The sequence below is a fragment of the Scyliorhinus torazame genome, chromosome 1, assembly GCF_047496885.1.
Source record: "Scyliorhinus torazame isolate Kashiwa2021f chromosome 1, sScyTor2.1, whole genome shotgun sequence".
Taxonomy (NCBI): Eukaryota; Metazoa; Chordata; class Chondrichthyes; order Carcharhiniformes; family Scyliorhinidae; genus Scyliorhinus; species Scyliorhinus torazame.
Genome location: NC_092707.1, coordinates 287,226,570 through 287,246,047, shown reverse-complemented (window position 1 = coordinate 287,246,047; position 19,478 = coordinate 287,226,570). Strand labels below are relative to the sequence as shown.

The 19,478-nt window shown below is 46.5% G+C and overlaps 1 protein-coding gene across 1 annotated transcript in view; it reads left to right on the top strand.

Moving 5' to 3' along the window:
• Positions 1-12,272, top strand: part of slc1a4 (solute carrier family 1 member 4) — a 131,912-nt gene extending 119,640 nt beyond the window's left edge. The window contains exons 7-8 of the mRNA XM_072507019.1: positions 8,284-8,418; positions 11,427-12,272. Of these exons, the coding sequence (XP_072363120.1) occupies positions 8,284-8,418; positions 11,427-11,661 (370 nt within the window). The 3' untranslated portion in view covers positions 11,662-12,272. The remainder of the gene's footprint in view (positions 1-8,283; positions 8,419-11,426) is intronic.
• The last annotated feature ends 7,206 nt before the right edge of the window (positions 12,273-19,478 follow it).

The window sequence follows — 19,478 nt, the reverse complement described above, 5'->3', positions numbered from 1 at the left end:
TTGACGTCATAGAATTCTAGAATGATGCCATGCAGAAAGTGACCATTCAGCCCATCATCTGTGCCAGCTCTTGGAAAGAGCTATTCAATTAATCCCACTCCTCCCTGCCCTTTAAAATTTCCCTTCAAATATTTACCCAATTCCCTTTTGAAAGTTATTATTGGCTCTGCTTCCGCCGTCCTTTCAGGCAGCGCCTTATGGATCACAACAACTCGCTGCATTTAAGCAAAATTCTCGTCATCTCTCCCTCTGGTTTTTGGTTAATGACTCTAAATGACGACCTGTATTCATTGGTAATTTATTTGAATTTGCTGAAACCCTTCTCATTTGGATTCTCACAAACTTTAAGAGGGAGAGAGAGAGATGATAATTTACTCATTGCTCCAGTTTGCATTCTGACAAGTCACAGAGCTGGAAGAACAATGTGTTAATTCACCATACTCCCAGTTTCAGTAATAATTAAATTCAAAACAGGAAAACAGGCCTGATGATTTGAAAAGAGATTTTTTTTCCAAGTAATGGTCACAAAAAATCTGCTCTGAATGTATTGTGATTGCTGCTGCCTGTACCTTAACTCACACTAAAACCCATTTACCCATCAACATGTGGATTAGTACCTGGGAATATGATGTTAATGGTATTACGGAGACTTGGTTGAGGGAAGGGTAAGACTGGCAACTAAATATCCCAGGGTATAGATGCTTCAGGAGAGATAGAGAGGGAGGTAAAAGGGGTGGAGGAGTTGCATTACTGATCAGAGATGATATCACAGCTGTGATTAAGGAGGGCACGATGGAGGATTCGAGCACTGAGGCAATATGGATAGTGCTAAGAAATAGGAAGGGTGCAGAAACATTGTTGGGACTTTACTACAGGCCTCCCAAAAGCGAGTGTGAAGTAGAGGTACAAATATGTAGACAGATTATAGAAGCAATAGGGTGGTCGTGATGGGCGATTTTAACTTCCCCAACATTGAATGGGACTCACGTAGTGTTGGAGGCGTAGATGGAGCAGAATTTGTAAGGAGCATCCAGGAGAGTTTTTTAGAGCAGTATGTAAATAGTCCAACTCGGGAAGGGGCCATACTGGACCTGGTATTGGGAAATGATCCCGGCCAGGTGGTTGAAGTTTCAGTCGGTGATTACTTTGGGAATAGCGATTACAATTCCGTAAGTTTTGATCCCAAGGTATGAGAATTGTTGTTTAATAATATCTTAGAGGAGCAATCACATCTTAGGGTCTATTTAAAGCTTCATAGCAGCTGAGCTTTTTGGCTGTTGTGGAGATAAATGTACCTGAGTACACAAAAAAGGAGACCTCACTATTATGAAAAATAACTGTGAAAAATAAACTCCACTCTGTTGTTCTCAAGTCAAACGCTCACATTTTTGTGTTCTTGCTTTTCTGCCCCTGGTTTTCTCCAATAGAAAATGAATCAAAGAAATTTCAAAGTAAATCAAGTTGAGATAATGTTGAATGGCATTTGAGTGAAACAGTTACAAAGAGGCTGTGAGTGGGAGAGCATTGCAATGGTCGGGTCTGGATGAGGGTTTTTTTAATTTTTTTATTTTTTTATTCTCCTTTTTCACATTTTCTCCCACATTTACATCCATCAACAATAAACAATAATCAGCAAGATATGTCAGTCCCCATATTAACAACGATCCCATCTACCCACCAACCCCCGAACCTCAACCCGCATGTTTACATAAACAAATGACAAAAAGGAATCAGGGATTACCCGTAGTCACCCTTAATCTTACAAGCACCCCCCCCCCCTCCCCCACACCCACCCCTGCCGCAGGTCCCCGGCTCCTCCCGTCCACTGCCTCGTGTAAAACTCCTCCTCCCAACCTCGGTTTCTTCCCCCCAACTTTCCGCCCCGGCTAGACCACTCGGACCCTGTTCTGCCAGGCTTCGATGGCCGCAGCCCCTCCCCCCACCGCCCAGGTCCCTTTCCCACTTGCCAGGCCCTAGGAAAGCCCAAAGATCCCCTTTTAGCACACAAACCCCGCATATCCACCTACACCCCAAAGAACTCTCATTTCGAGTGAAAGTCCCGTCCCTTCCCTTGTCCAAATATATACCACATTGGCTCCTTTAATCTCTGCACCCGCGCGCAGTGATACAAAAAAGAAGAAAGTACAGTCATGAGGTTACATCGGCACATGGCCATTCCTCAATTTGTCAGCTCTGCCACAGTCCTTCTGCTTTCGTAAACTCCTCCGCTGCTTCCGCCGTTCCAAAATAAAAGTCCCTAAGCTTGTAAGTCACCCTCAGCTTCGCTGGATATACAATGCCGCACCGCACCTTGCTAATGTACAGTGCCCTCTTCACCCGGTTGAAGGCAGCCCGCCTCCTTGCCAGCTCCACCGTAAAGTCCTGGTATACACGTATACCAGCTCCAGTCCACTGCACCACCCGCTTCTGTTTGGCCCAGCTCAGGACCTTCTCCTTCACACTGTACCTACGGAAGCACAGAGTCACTGCCCTTGGCGGCTCACTTGCCTTTGGTACAGGCCTCCACGACCGATGATCCCGATCCAGTTCATATCGGGAGGGATCCTCCCCCTCCCCCAATAGTTTTGCCAGCATTGCGGCAAAATACTCAGTCGGCTTCGGTCCTTCAACTCCTTCGGGCAGCCCCACAATCCTCAAATTCTGTCGCCTGGATCTGTTTTCCAGGTCTTCCATTTTTCCTTGCAGATCCTTGTTAGTATCCATCACCTTCCGCATCTCTTTCCCCATCGAGGCAAGTTGATCACCGTGCTGCAATAACGTCTCCTCCACTTCCTTCAGCGCCTCCCCTTGCTCTCGCACCTCCGCCACTGCGCTCGCCACCTCCGTCCTCACCGGGGAAACCGCCTCCTCCACCAGCAAACTCAAAACCTCCCTCATCTCCTTCCTCACTGTCTCCATGCATTTCGCAATCTGCGCCAACTGCTTTTCAAATTCCGCAGCCATCACCTTGGTTATTTCTTCAGCCGTAAGCAGTGCGGCCTTCCCTGGTGCTCCAACCTCCATTTTTCCTGGTGACCCCGCGGTGACCTTTCCACTCCAGCTGTTTTTTTTCCGGCCGTTTTCTTGCTCACCCTCGACATTTTTCTTTGTTCTTTTTTTCCTCCTGTGTCTTCACTGTGCCTCCTCCGTGCCTTCTCCCTGCTTTTGCCGCCTCCGCGGACCCTGGGACCGGGCTTAAAGCCCCGAAAATGCCATTGCCGAACGGGAGCCCTCCATTGTGCGGCCGCCTCCCGCCCGCCGTCACCGGAAGTTCTGGATGAGGGTTTAAGCAGCAAATTGGCTGTCACAGTTAGAGGTGGCTGATGCCACAAAGTTGGAAAAAGACAGTCTTTGTGATGGCCAATGGGGTAGGCTGTGTGTATCAGGGCAAGGGGAGAATCTCTATGTGGAGTACTCCTGACATGGATTTGAGGAGAACAATTTGAAGTAATCGTGCCTCATTTGTCTGAAAGTTAACTCTATTTATTTGGTCTCTGTCTCCGCTAGTGAGGTCTCCACTTTTTTTTAAGTCTGGTCATTAATCAAAACCAAGAGTGTTTGTTAACTTGACAAACCTCTCATCTGAATAATCAGGTTGATTCAAACCAGCTTCAATTCAACAATTCACAGACAAGATAGCATCAATCTCAACGTTTCAGGCACTGCACCTCTTTAAACAAAATAAATTCCTACTTTACCAGAACTTGCTGATTGGGGTGTTTGAGCTACTAGTTTGTGTTTGCAGTGAGGTGAAGTACTCAGGTTTTGTCAATCTCTGGGTGCAGTCCACCAATCATCGCAACATACTAGAGTTTGAGGACATTTGGATTATTTGAATTTTGCTGCTACTCACAAACCCTGTTGGTGAAACTATCCCTCTTTGTCCTTCACCTTTCTGCAGCCTTTGACACAGTGACCATGACATCCTTCTCCATCACCTCTCCACGTTTGGGGAAAGATCTCACTTGGTTCCATTATCTACTCAGTCATAGCTAGAGAATGGCAATGCATTCTCTTCCTGCTCCCACACCGTTACGTCCAGAATGCCCCAGGGTCCTATCCTGCTCCCCTCCTATTGCTCATCTACATGCAGCTCATTGGTGACATTATCCGCAAAGCACAGTGTACACTGTTGCTAAGTTATCAGACTGCTTATCCACCATCCAGTACTGGATGAACAGAAAGGTTCTGCAATTAAATATTGCAAAGCCTAAAACCATCGTTTTCAGTCACAAACCCCATTCTCTAGTCATTGACTCTATCCCTCTCCCTGCGAGCGCCCTGAAGCTGAACCAGATCGTTCACAGCCACGGTCCATTATTTGACCCTGAGGTCAACTTCTGTACACATATTCACGCCATTGGTAAGACCACCTGTTTCCATCTCTATAACATCACCCGACTCCACCCCTGTCTCAGCTTATCTGCTGCTGAAACCCTCATTCGTCCTTAGATACCTCCAAACTTGACAATTCCAATTCACTCTCAAAAGGCCCTCCCCCTTCTAACCCCCATAAACGTGAGGTAATCTAAACCTCTGCTGCCTAAATCCTAAATCGGAGGTTTAGTGCAGACTTGATGGGCTGAATGGCCTCCTCCTGCACTGTAGAGATTCTATAGAATACAAATCCCCTTCCATCGCCCATCTGCTCGCGGACCTACACTGGCACCCAGATTCCCAATGCTTTGATTTTAAAATTCTCATCTTTGTGTTCAAATCCTTCCATGGCCCTCATCCCTCCACCTGTACTCACCTCCAGCTCCAACCCTCCGGGATCTCATTTTAATCACTCCATCATTGGTAGCTGTGCCTTCAGTTACCTGGGCTCCAAGCTCTCCTTCCCTAAACTTCTCCACCTTAGTTAAGATGCTCCTTAAGAGCTGCCACCTATTACAGTCCTGGACCCAGTGGGGGTGAATGAGGTGTTTAAGGACTTTTATAGCAAATTATATGAGTGGGAACCCATGGCTGGGATGGAGGGGATGAGGCAGTTTTTTGGGTCAGTTGAGGTTCCCAAGGGTGGATGAGGATCTGGTGGAAGGGCTGGGAGCCCCAATTGAAATTGAGGAAATAATTGAGGGGCTGGAGGGCATGCAGTCGAGCAAGGCCCTGGGGCCGAATGGCTACCCGGTGGAATCCTATAAGAAGTTTTCAGAGATATTGAGCCCACTGCTGGTGAGGACATTTAATGAAGCAAGAGAGAAGGGAGTCCTCCCCCCAACAATGTCGCAGGCCTTGATATCATTGATCCTGAAACAGGAGAAGGATCCGGATCAATGCGGGTTATACAGGCCAATTTCTCGACTGAATGTGGACGCCAAACTGCTGGCTAAGATACTGGCCACAAGGATAGAGGATTGTGTCCCGGGGGTGATAGGGGAAGACCAGACAGGATTTGTAAAGGGCAGGCAACTCGCGGCCAATGTTCGAAGGCTTTTAAATGTTATTATGATGCCCTCAGAAGGAGGGGAGACGGAGGTGGTGGTAGCGATGGATGCGGAGAAGGCTTTTGACCGGGTGGAGTGGGATTACATGTGGGAGGCGCTGGGAAGGTTTGGGTTTGGTGAGGGTTTCATTGACTGGGTGCAGTTGCTCTATCAGGCACCAGTAGCGAGTGTGCGTACAGACTGGCTGAGGTCGGGGTATTTTAAACTACGCCGAGGGACGAGGCAAGGGCGCCCCCTCTCCCCGTTACTGTTTGCTCTGGCCATAGAGCCACTGGCCATGGCGTTAAGCGCCTCTTGGAACTGGAAAGAGCTGGTTCGGGGTGGGGTGGAGCACCGGGTCTCGCTCTACGCAGATGACCTGCTGTTGTATATTTCAGACCCGTTGGAGGGGATGGGGGAAGATATGCGGATCCTCGGGAAATTTGGTAATTTTTCGGGGTATAAATTGAACATGGGGAAAAGCGAGATGTTCGCAATCCAGGCAAGAGGGCAGGAGAATAGACTGGGAGAGCTGCTGTTTAGAATGAAAGGAAGGAGCTTTCGATATCTGGGAATCCAGGTGGCCCGGGAATGGGAGGCACTGCACAAGTTAAACCTATCCCGGCTCGTAGAACAAATAAAAGAGGTCTTTAAGAGATGGGACATGCTCCGGCTATCACTGGTGGGGAGGGTACAGACCGTGAAAATGATGGTTCTCCCCAGATTTCTGTTTGTCTTTCAGTGCCTCCCCATCTTCGTCCCGAGGGCCTTTTTCAGGCGGGTGAATAAGGTTATTTTGGGCTTTGTGTGGGTGGGTAAAACCGCGCGAGAAAGTGTTGCTGGACCGCAGTCGGGGGCGACGATGGGTTGGTGCTGCCGAACTTTTGCAATTACTACTGGGCGGCTAATATAGCCATGATTAGGAAGTGGGTAGTGGGGGAGGGGTGGGTTTGGGAGCGGATGGAGGCGGCGTCATGTAAAGACACAAGTTTGGGAGCACTGATAACGTCACCTCTTCCGTTCTCGCCGTCCCGATACTCCACAAGTCCGGTGGTGGTGGCCGCTCTGAGAATCTGGGGGTAGTGGAGGAGATATAAGAGAGTGGAGGGAGCATCGGTTTGGACCTCGATTTATAATAACTATCGGTTTGTACTGGGTAGGCTGGATGGTGGGTTCCGGAGAAGGCGAAGGGCAGGAATTGGAAGGATGGGGGATCTATTTATAGACAGGAGCTTCCCCAGCTTGAAAGCCTTGGAGGATAAATTTGGATTGCCAGCAGGGAATGGGTTTAGGTATTTGGAGGTGCAAGACTTCTTGAGAAGGCAGATTCCGGGCTTCCCGCTGCTGCCGCCATGGGAGATAGAGGATAGAGTAGTCTCCAGTACCTGGGTGGGAGAGGGGAAGATATCAGATATTTACTAGGAACTTTTGGAATCGGAGGAAACTCCAGTGGAGGAGCTTAAGGGCAAGTGGGAAGTTGTGCTGGGAGGAGAGATAGAGGCGGGTCTATGGGCGGATGCCCTAAGCAGAGTTAATACATCCTCATCATATGCCAGGCTTAGCCAGATACAATTCAAGGTCGTCCACTGGGCACACATGACAGTGGCTAGGATGAGCACGTTTTTCGGGGTAGAGGATAGGTGTGCGAGGTGCGCGGGAAGCCCAGCAAATCATGTCCACATGATTTGGGCATATCCGAAGCTTAGAGGGTTTTGGCAGGATTTTGCTAAGGTAATATCCACGGTGCTAAAAACACGGGTGGTGCCGAGTCTGGAGGTGGCGATCTTTGGAGTGTCGGAAGAGCCGGGAGTTCAGGGGGCGAAAGAGGCCGACGTCTTGGCCTTTGCCTCCCTAGTAGCCCGGAGACGGATCTTATTAATGTGGAGGAACTCGAAGCCCCCGAGTGTAGAGACCTGGATTAGTGACATGGCTGGGTTTCTCAGTCTCGAGAAAATAAAGTTTGCCTTAAGAGGGTCAATGTTGGGGTTCTCTCGGAGGTGGCAGCCGTTCGTCGACTTTCTCGGGGAAAATTAAAATGTCAGCAGAAGCAGAATTCCAAAGGGTGGCGGGGGGGGGGGGGGGGGGGGGGGGGGGAATTGTTGTTTTATGGTTGGGGTGTGTGAAGATTGTGATGGGGTGGAAATGTTTATTGTACCATGTTTATGTCGCTGTTATTGTTATTATTATAAAAACTTGCAAATACCCTAACAAAAATATATTTTTTTAAAAGACCTGCCGCCTGACCAGGCTTTTAGCCACCTGTCCAAATATTTCCTGATGGAGCTCAGTGTCAACTTTTGTTTGGTCATGCTTCTGTGGAGCATCTTGGGATATTTTCCGACATTAAAACTGCTTATATAAATGCAATTTGTGGTAGCTTTTTGGAATAATTGATGTATTAAGGAAGAAAGGTGCTAGAACTGAGAGATTAGAACTATCAGGAAGAACTGAATAGGCTGGAGCTCTTTTGCGATCTGGGGTGATCTGATCGAGGCTTTTAGATGTGGAGAAGATGTTTCCACTTGTGGGAGAGACCAGTACTAGGGACCTGAAATATATGACAGTCAGTAATGAATCCAATCGAGAATTCAGGAGAAGGTCATTACCCAGAGTTTGATGAGAATGTAGAAGCCGCCACCACAGGGAGTGGTTGAGGTGAATAGTGTAGGTCAGCGGGTCAAACAGGGGGAGAAAGAATAGAAGGACATGCAGATAGGGGAGATGAAGAGAGGTGGGTATGTGGAGCATATATCCCAGTTTGGACAAGTTGGGTCGAATGGTCTGTTTGTGTGCTGTAACGTAACTGGATGAAAGGTGAGTGATGTTGCAATTGAAGTGCTGCTTGGTGTGATTACAGAGTGACTGCAACAGCGTCCAGCATTGGAGCAGCGGGAATCCCAGCCGGAGGTGTACTCACAATAGCAATTATTCTGGAAGCTATTGGACTTCCCACCAACGACCTCTCCCTCATACTAGCAGTTGACTGGATTGTGTAAGTGCTTGAGATCTCAGTACAGTCCAAATATTCACCTTTCTTAAAAAAGAAAATATAATATATATAATGTTTAAATGTTGAATTATTCATTTGCCTGTTTTTGTCACTTTTGCTTTGCATTTATTAACCTGTGCCACTTAGAATGACTGGAAACTAGGGATAAGCTAATATTCTGGAAATACTGAAAGGCCTTCATGGAAATTGAACTCGCGAGCTCACTTGATAAAAGTGTTAATCTCTGCTTAATTAATGGTGATTTAAAAGCAAAATGTAAATTATGCCACAATGCCAGATGGCCATGGGCTGCTTTCCCCTTTGAGGGAGAGAGCTGGCTGGTGGTGGTTTAACCTGTGGATCACCACACCTCAGGCGAGGGGCAAGATTGAGAAGGCGGGGCTTCATGAATAACCTCAGCCGGTACAGGAATTGAACCCGCGTTGTTGCTGCTCACCACAAACCAGCTGTCCAGTCAACTAAATTAAATCAATTTAAAAGCAGTGAATTGAATGGCTGGGCCTCATTTTAATCCACCAAGCAAAATTCTCCTCCCCCCCCCCCCCCTCCTCTCCAGGCCTACAATCCTCTCGGATATCGGAGTTCTTCTAATTCAGCCTCCTTGTGAACTCCAAATTATAATTGCTCCACCATTGGTGGCCCTGCCTTCAGCTGCCTTCGGTCCCAAGCTCTGGAATAATCCCCCTACACCTCTCTCCATGACTTTGCCACTTAGTTGCAGGCAGCTCCCCATCATCTGCTCAAGGGCAATTAGGGATGGGCAGTAAGTATACATAGAACATACAGTGCAGAAGGAGGCCGTTCGGCCCATCGAGTCTGCACCGATCCACTTAAGCCCTCACTTCCACCTTATCCCCATAACTCAATAACCCCTCCTAACCTTTTGGTCACTAAGGGCAATTTATCATGGCCAATCCACCTAACCTGCACGTCTTTGGACTGTGGGAGGAAACCGGAGCACCCGGAGGAAGCCCACGCAGACACGGGGAGAACATGCAGACTCCGCACAGACAGTGACCTAGCGGGGAATCGAACCTGGGACCCTGGCGCTGTGAAGCCACAGTGCTATCCACTTGTGCTACCGTGCTGCCCTGGTGCTACCGTTTTGCCCTGGAATGCTGATCTTGTCAGCGGTCCACGTCCCATATCTCTCTCCTTCCTTAAGACATCCCTCAAAATGTACCCTCCTGACCAAACCTTTGACCATCAGTGTTAGATTTTGCTTTAGACATTCTTGTGAAGCTATAGAAATACAAGGTGATGATGATGTTGTTCTGGAAGCATATCCAGGGAGGAGAGAGTTATGGATAGGGCAATGTTGTATTTCATTGTAGCTCTGCTTTTACAGTGCAATTGCTCTTTACTGCTCACAAAACATTGATCAATGGTAGGAGCTGAACTTTGCCAATAGTGAGTATTAATGAGAATACTTCTGGCCAGACGTTTATTACAGAGACAGGAATATTGGTGTTATGGCAAAAATAGTTTCATGGTCAGTCCACAGTTGGAGTCACTGTGAGCAGTTCTGGACACCTTCAGGAGGATACATTGACCTTGGAGGGTGTGCAGTGAAGGACACCTGTGGACTCCAAGGATTAAATTACCAGAACATATTATTTACAAACTAGGATTCTATTCCCTGGAATTTAGAAGGTTCAGTGGTGATTTGATTGACGTTTTCAAGGTATTAAGGGAAAGAGATTGGGTGGATAGAGAGAAACGTGTACACTGGTTGGGGTGTGGGGGGTGAGGGGGCAGAGTCTGCAAGGTTAGAGGCAGACATTTTGGGAGTGAAATGAGGAAACATGTTTACACACAAAGGTGGTCAAAGTTTGGAACTCTCTCCTCCAAATGGTGATTGGCCCCAGATTGATTGTGAATTTAAAATCTGAAATGGATAGATTTTTGTTAACCAAAGGTATTAAGGGATGGGGGGGGAACATTTCAGAAGGTTGTGGGGGTGGTGTTGGCAGGGGTAAAAGGGGGGAAGAGAGTGATTGTTTGGTGTCCACGTATGTTGCTTCAGGAATAGGGGTCTTCATTCAATCGGTTCAGAGGACGGTGGTTCTGAAAGTGTTAACACAACTGAGTGACCTGCCTTAAAACCTCAGCAATGTAACCAAGAGAAATGAAAGCATGAATAGATTCTCAGGTAATGTTGGAATCTTGACTTGGCTGTAAGGGCGATTTCTTGTTTGATCTTGGTGGATTTCAGCTGGCCAAATACTTTATATTTTAAATATATATTTTTTATTATTTTTTTTTAAATTTAGAGTTCCCAATTTTTTTTTTCCAATTAAGGGGCAATTTAACGTGGTCAATTGACCTACCCTGCACATCTTTGTGTCATGGGGTGAGACCCACGCAGACACGGGAAGACTGTGCAAACTCCACACAGACAGTGACCCAGGGCCGGGGTCGAAGCCGGGTCCTCGGCGCCGTGAGGCAGCAGTGCTAACCACTGCGCCACCATGCTGCCCGTTAATGTTTTAAATAACAGTGTTTTCAATCCGGATTGTTCCGTGAGTAATACACGCCTATGTAGAACTGACTTAGACAATAGAGGGAACTCCAGGTTAGACTCCAGTTTCTGCTGGTCAGGAAGATTCAATCAGGGTAATTTTAGGGACAATATAAGAGTTGACATCGCCCCCAAATGCCATGATGCAATTGATTGTCAGAACAGGCTGGAGGGGCTGAATGGCCTGTTCCTGTTCCTAAGCAATGTTTTATTTTCCTCTTTCTGATTCTGTGCACTGTTGGAAAATTTTATGTGCATTTGCTTTGGGTAATGCCATAGTCAAGCTAAGTTCTGGTGCCTCTTTCAAAGAAAAGGCAGTTGGGCAATATTTTCTCACCTGAGTTCCCACAGAGGCACTTGGTAAGCTATCGGAGGGCCAGTCCCCACTACCGGGAGGGGGTGAGGAATCTGAAGGGCTGGGCAAACGTCTCCCACCGTATTCTGAATGATTGCTCTGGTTGTGAATCAGGGACCGGACCTGTACAGTGGTTAATGTCGAAGGGGACGCCTTCGGGGCAGCCATCCTTCACTACACCAGCTTGAAGGAATTGGAGATGGTGAAAACGGAACTAACAGACGTGAAAGTTGAGGCTGTGGCTAATCCTAGTTCAGAGGAAGAAACATCTCCACTAGTCACCTACAGCCTGCAGCTCTCACCTCCTGCCAACACCATCAACTCAGAACCAAAAGAATCTATACTGTGAAGACGTCAAAATATCGGAGACAAGCAACTGCTACCTGTGTCAGAAGCCTGGTTCACCCTGGCACAATGGGGAAAATAACCCCCTGTGATTTTGATCTCTGATTATTTAATGTGCTGATTTGTTCAATGGACACTAGTGTTGATATCACTGCCTTAGTCATCTTCATACTGATCATTCCATAATAGTTCAAATAAAAATCCCACATAACCATGAAGAAACATTCCCATTGAAGATTCTCATGAGTAGCACACCATGGAAATAACGAGCAACTGGCTGGGACTTCAGTCAGTCAGTGACGTTTCAGCAAAGTTTAAAAACTGCAATTATCTTTAATATTTCTGTTGAACTGTTCTGCTATTTAACATTAATGTCTATAAACATTGCTGCAATGTACCTCTTTCTCCCTGTTAACAGAAAAAACAGGAGGCTTTGTATATTCTTGTGTCAATCATTTCTCTTTTACACTGAGAAAGTATTCCAATGCCAAATGCAGTATTCTCTATATCTTCACATGGTGGTGACTGAGTCAATGCCAAAAGATTTTTCAGATAAAAGTGCATTTCAGATACTTGAGATGTTGCTTTAACCTGTTACTAAAACTGTGCCTTAAAGTGTTCTCCCTCTCCTTTCCTTTGACACCTCTTCAAACTCATCCTGAATTCACTGTCTTTATTTTGACCCAGGAGTTCAGGAGAAATGTAAATGAGACATTCCCACAACTGAAAGACAATGCAACAACAAAATGGGAAATGGTTAACTAAGCAAAGAGCTTTGCTTCCCTGTGTACCACCTTAATAGGCAGCAGTGTAGAGTTGCTGCTACATGCTTCTGGTATCCCCTGGTAGCAAATTGTACAGGATAGGGTTTCCCTACTGGGGCTGCCTTTGTATGTGAGGCTGTAAAAGCTAAGAGATTGGTGGAACTGGCTTTCTGAAAGTGTGTTAAACAATCAACTGCTAGGAGATCTGCATGTAAAGAAGGTAAGAAGGCAAAGGCTTCCAAGAGATTTAATTGTGTTTTTATATAAACTATTTTGGCCTGAATCAGTGAGTGTACCTCATTCAAATGTATTCTCCCAAATCTTTTTAAAAATGTTTTCTTTTGTAAAAACCCCCTTGTGAAGATTAGAACACAAAGAAGGGACACTAAAATATTCAGCAATGTGCCCACCATGGTAGTTTTCAGAACTGTTTTTCATGTTTCAAAGTGGAGACTGCATTTGGGAAGCTTTTCAATAATTGAAAGTCACAATTGTTAATTTCACTAACTTTCACCACCTTTGTGCTCATCTCCTGAGTAGACTTTTGTCTCGCAAGACATTTTCCCAACACAGTTTACTGCTAGAAAGTTACATATAAAGAGCTCCAATCCAGGTATGCGTCCATCGTCACGTTTCACTGTGAGCCAATCCCACTATATCTATTTTTCAAAATCGATTGTCCCTTTGGGATTGAGGAATATTTATCATACATGTTTGTTGCTAAAAAAAACTTTATACTTCACCTGGAACAATAAAATCTGACTAATTCTCATCTTTCCCTACCAGAGCACGACTCAACACAGCACGAGATAGGGAATGGGAGTGTAGTGGTTATGTTACTGGGTTAGTAATCTAGAGGATTAACGAATATTCCAGGGACATGAGTTCAATTTCCATCAGTGAAGAGTGCAAGAGAGCATGTCAGGAGCAACACCAGGCATACCTACAAATTAGGTAAAAGTAAATTACTGTGGAAGCTGGAATCTGAAACCAAAAGAGAAAATGCTGGAAAATCTCAGCACGTTTGGCAGCATCTGTAGGGAGAGGAAAGAGCTAACCTTTTGACTCCAGATGACCCTTTGTCAAAGCTAAAAGACAGAGAAAGTGGGAAATATTTATACTGTGGACTGAGAGAATGAAAGATGAGCCATAACCACAGAGACCAAGGGAACAGGGTGCTGACAGCCACAGAAACCAAGGGAAAGAGAGCTAATGACAGTCCCCAGAGAGAACAAAAGGTATGAAAGGCCAACCAGCAGAGGAACCAACATCAGAGGGTAAACTGTGACCGATGTAGATGTGGGGGGAGGGGAAGGGGGAAGCAAAGGGGAGAAAAGCTAAGGAAAGGGGGATAAGATGGGTGGGGTTAAATATATATAAAGAAAGACAAGAAAAAAAGAAATGGTAAAAGACAGTTAAAATGAAATGGGATGAAAACAAAGGAGTCGAGATGGGGTAGAGCTAACCATCTGAAGTTGTTGAATTCGATGTTGAGACCGGAAGGCTGTAGCGTGCCTGACTGGAAGATGAGATGTTGTTCCTCCAGTTTGCGTTGAGTTTCACTGGAACATTGCAGCAGCCAAGGACAGACATGTGGGGATGGGAGCAGGGTCCTGTGTTAAAATGGCAAGCAACGGGAAGGTCAGGGTCCTGAATGTGCACAGATAGAAGGTGCTCAGCAAAGCAATCGCCCAGTCTGCGTTTGGTCACCCCACCAGCCTCCGTATAATCTTCCACCATTTTCGCCAACTCCAGCGTGATGCCACCACCAAACACATCTTCCCTTCACTCCCTCTGTCAGCATTCCGCAGAGACCGTTCCCTCCGAGATAATCTAGTTCACTCCTCCACCATACCCAACTCCTCTCACATCACCCATGGCACCTTCCCATGCAATCGCAGAAGGTGCAACACCTGCCCCTTTACCTCTTCCATGCTTAACATCCCAGGCCCAAAACACTCATTCCAGGTGAAGCAGCGTTTCACTTGCACCTCTCTCAATTTTTAAAAAAATATAAATTTAGAGTACCCAATTCTTTTTTTCCAATTGGATTGGATTGGATTGGATTTGTTTATTGTCACGTGTACCGAGGTACAGTGAAAAGTATTTTTCTGCGAGCAGCTCAACAGATCATTAAGTACATGAGAAGAAAAGGGAATAAAAGAAAATACATAATAGGGCAACCCAACATATACAATGTAACTACATAAGCGCTGGCATCGGATGAAGCATTCAGGGTGTAGTGTTAATGAGGTCAGTCCATAAGAGGGTCATTTAGGAGTCTGGTGACAGTGGGGAAGAAGCTGTTTTTGAGTCTGTTCGTGCGTGTTCTCAGACTTCTGTATCTCCTGCCCGATGGAAGAAGTTGGAAGAGTGAGTAAGCCGGGTGGGACGGATCTTTGATTATGCTGCCCGCTTTCCCCAGGCAGCGGGAGATGTAGATGGAGTCAATGGATGGGAGGCAGGTTTGTGTGATGGACTGGGCGGTGTTCACGACTCTCTGAAGTTTCTTGCGGTCCTGGGCCGAGCAGTTGCCATACCAGGCTGTGATGCAGCCCGATAGGATGCTTTCTATGGTGCATCTGTAAAAGTTGGTAAGGGTTAATGTGGACATGCCGAATTTCCTTAGTTTCCAGAGGAAGTATAGTCGCTGTTGTGCTTTCTTGGTGGTAGCATCGACGTGGGTAGACCAGGACAGATTTTTGGAGATGTGCACCCCTAGAAATTTGAAACTGCTAACCATCTCCACCTCGGCCCCGTTGATGCTGACAGGGGTATGTACAGTACTATGCTTCCGGAAGTCAATTACCAGCTCTTTAGTTTTGCTGGCATTGAGGGAGAGATTGTTGTCACTACACCACTCCACTAGGTTCTCTATCTCCCTCCTGTATTCGGACTCATCATTATTCGAGATCCGGCCCACTATGGTCGTATCGTCAGCAAACTTGTAGATGGAGTTGGAACCAAGTTTTGCCACGCAGTCGTGTGTGTACAGGGAGTAGAGTAGGGAGCTAAGTATGCAGCCTTGCGGGGCCCCGGTGTTGAGGACTATTGTGGAGGAGGTGTTGTTGTTCATTCTTACTGATTGTGGTCTGTTGGTCAGAAAATCGAGGATCCAGTTGCAGAGTGGGCAGCCAAGTTCTAGGTTTTGGAGCTTTGATATGAGCTTGGCTGGGATTACGGTGTTGAAGGCGGAGCAGTAGTCAATAAATAGGAGTCTAATGTAGTCTTGTTTTCGAGATGCTCTAGGGATGTGTAGGGCCAGGGAAATGGTGTCTGATGTGGACCGGTCGCAGCGGTATGCGAATTGCAGTGGATCAAGGCGTTCTGGGAGTAAGGAGGTGATGCGCTTCATGATCAACCTCTTGAAGCACTTCATTACGACTGAAGTCAGGGCCACTGGTCGGTAGGCATTGAGGCAAGTTGCCCGGTTCTTCTTTGGTACCGGTATGATGGTGGTCTTCTTGAAGCAGGTGGGGACCTCGGAGTGGAGTAGGGACAGGTTAAAGATGTCCGCGAATACCTCTGCAATTTAGTGTGGCCAATCCACCTAGCCTGCACATATTCTTGGGTTGTGGGGGCAAAACCCACGCAGACACGGGGAGAATGTGCAAACTCCACACGGACAGTGATCAGGGCCGGGTTCGAACCTGAGACCTCGGCGCCGTGAGGCAGCAGGGCGAACCCACTGCACCACCGTGCTGCCCCATCTCTTTCAATTTGGTCTATTGCATTCGCTGTTCCTAATATGGGGCGGTATTCTCCCTTGTTTACTCCGGTGTTTACTCCGGCATCGGCACTTAGACTCCCGTTGGGAGAATCCCGCCCATGGTCTTTTCTATATCGTAGAGACCAAATGCAGATTGGATAGTGTCCCAGGCCCAACCATCTTCAGCTGCTTCATTAATGACCTCCCTTCCATCATAAGGTCAGAAGTGGGGATGTTTACGGATGCCTGCACAATGTTCAGCACCATTCGCAACTCCTCAGATAATGAAGCAATCCGTGTCCAAATTCAGCAAGACCTGGACAATATCCAGGTTTGGGCTGACAAGTGGCAAGTTACATTTGCGCCGCACAAGTGGCAGGCAATGACCATCTCCTACAAGAGAGGATCTAATCTCGCCCCATGACATTCAATGGCATTACCATCGCTGAATCCCCCACAATCGACATCCTGGGGGTTACCATGGATCAGAAACTGAACTGGACTAGCCATATTAATACTATTAAGGCTAGGAATCCTACAGCACGTAACTCACTTCCTGACCCCCCCCCCCCCCTCCCCCCCCCCCAAAGCCTGTCCACCACCTGCAAATCACAAGTCAGGAGTGTAATGGAATACACTCCACTTGCCTGGGTGAGTGCAGCTCCAACAACACTCATGAAGCTCAACATCATCCTGGACAAAGCAGCACTTGATTGCTCCCCCTTTCACAAACATTCAAACGCTCCACCACCATCAAACAATGGCAGCCGTACCATCTACAAGATGCACTGCAGGAACTCACCAAGGTTCATTAGGCAGCGCCTTCCAAACCCATGACCACTATCATCTGAAGGCCAAGAGCTGGAGATACCTGTGAACCCCATCACCTGGAGATTCCCCCCCAAGTCACTCACCACCTCGACTTGGAAATATATTGGGCATTACTTCACCGTAGCTGGGTCAATATCCTGGAACTCTCTCTCTAACAGCACTGTGGAAGTACCTACACCCTAGGGATTGCTGCAGTTCAAGAAGGCAGCTCACCGCCATCTTGTGAAGGGCAACTATGGATGGGCAATAAATGCTGCCCGAGCCAGCCATGTCCACATACCATAAATGAACTTTAAATATATAACAGCTGTGGGATTTAAATTCAATTACCGACAGTGGGCATGTGAAGCTAGTGTCGGTCAAGGTGACCACAAAACTACTGGATTGCAATTAGAAAAACATCTGGTTCACTCATGTCCTTCAGGGAAGGAAATCTGCCACCCTTATGCAGTCTGGCCTACATGTCCTCTGAAATGGCCCAGCAAGTCACTCAGTTGGATTAGGGAATGGGCCAAAAATGATGCTTTTTGTGGTGATGTTCACATGCCCACAACCGACTAAAAACACAACATGGACGGAAAAGCAGACTAAAATACACTAGTAGTAGGATAATGCCAGTTTCTTCTTCCTGGTATGTTGCTACCCCCCACCCTTTCCCCACAGTGCTGGCTCCAAAACAGTCATCCCTGATGGTGCCTCACCTGGTGTAGATTTGTTGACTTGGTGGATACTAGACCTCTTCTCCCTCTGGCTTCTGCCAACTTGCACTCCCCCTGTACATCTGGTTAAAGTACAACGTGGGCAAAAGGATCTGGAAAGAGCTTGTGGCTTTTCACAGCTTCTCATTCGGGCAAGATTAATGGACACAGTGAGGATTGGGACAAGAAGCAGGAGAAATGAGCACACACAAAAATATAATTTTGCAATACAAGCAATTATTTCATATAAACACAGTGGCCTTATTTCTCTCCGATTTCAATCATACCACTGCAGCTCCCAGTATTGTTCAACCACCTCCCCTTACTCAAAAGGTGAAAAGGACAATGATAATTTGCACTTGTTACCATGACTACTGCTGATTGATGTCTTACTTATTTGTTTAAATTATGTGATTTAACCTGTTATGATGTAATCTATCGCCAATACCTTCTAATCTAACAATGTCATTCCTGCTGTGGACCATGTTATAAAGAAATGCTGTGAATTTAAAGTACTTACTGTCATATTCTGGAATGAACAGTGTTATTGCAAATCTATATGCAATGTTCTTTGAATAAAGTTCAAGCTGTTGATGTGCTATCTTTGTATTTTTTAACAAAGATCCTACTGTAGCCATTTAGGGGTTTGTGCCGTTTAATGTCATCTCCCTTCACAGATTTTACGGCTTAAAAAAGAGGGGAAAAAAGATAAACTAAATTATGAAATGTATATTTTATGCTCGTTTCACAATTGCAGTGAAACCTCAGGAGGTGCTTATAGATTTATGAGTGAATTCTACCCTGAAAGTAGGTGTCAAGGCAGCGAGTGAGCAGACGCGGTTCATGAGAATGGTATTGGGGACATGTGTCTTCACAAACGTGGAGCAACTGAAATTCATCTCCAGCGAGCCGAGAAAGTTAAGAGGAAATTTAATTGGGCCGTTCAAAATCATGAGGGGTTTTGACAAGAGTAAAAAAGAAACAACTATTCCCATTGGCAGATCTTGGTTTGATTGGCCTTCAAAGGCCACACAATCAAACAAAGAACAAAGAACAAAGAAATGTACAGCACAGGAACAGGCCCTTCGGCCCTCCAAGCCCGTGCCGACCATACTGCCCGACTAAACTACAATCTTCTACACTTCCTGGGTCCGTATCCTTCTATTCCCATCCTATTCATGTATTTGTCAAGATGCCCCTTAAATGTCCCTATCGTCCCTGCTTCCACTACCTCCTCCGGTAGTGAGTTCCAGGCACCCACTACCCTCTGCGTAAAAAACTTGCCTCGTACATCTACTCTAAACCTTGCCCCTCTCACCTTAAACCTATGCCCCCTAGTAATTGACCCCTCTACCCTGGGGAAAAGCCTCTGACTATCCACTCTGTCTATGCCCCTCATAATTTTGTATACCTCTATCAGGTCGCCCCTCAACCTCCTTCGTTCCAGTGAGAACAAACCGAGTTTATTCAATCGCTCCTCATAGCTTATGCCCTCCATACCAGGCAACATTCTGGTAAATCTCTTCTGCACCCTCTCTAAAGCCTCCACATCCTTCTGGTAGTGTGGCGACCAGAATTGAACACTATACTCCAAGTGTGGCCTAACTAAGGTTCTATACAGCTGCAACATGACTTGCCAATTCTTATACTCAATGCCCCGGCCAATGAAGGCAAGCATGCCGTATGCCTTCTTGACTACCTTCTCCACCTGTGTTGCCCCTTTCAATGACCTGTGGACCTGTACTCCTAGATCTCTTTGACTTTCAATACTCTTGAGGGTTCTACCATTCACTGTATATTCCCTACCTGCATTAGCCCT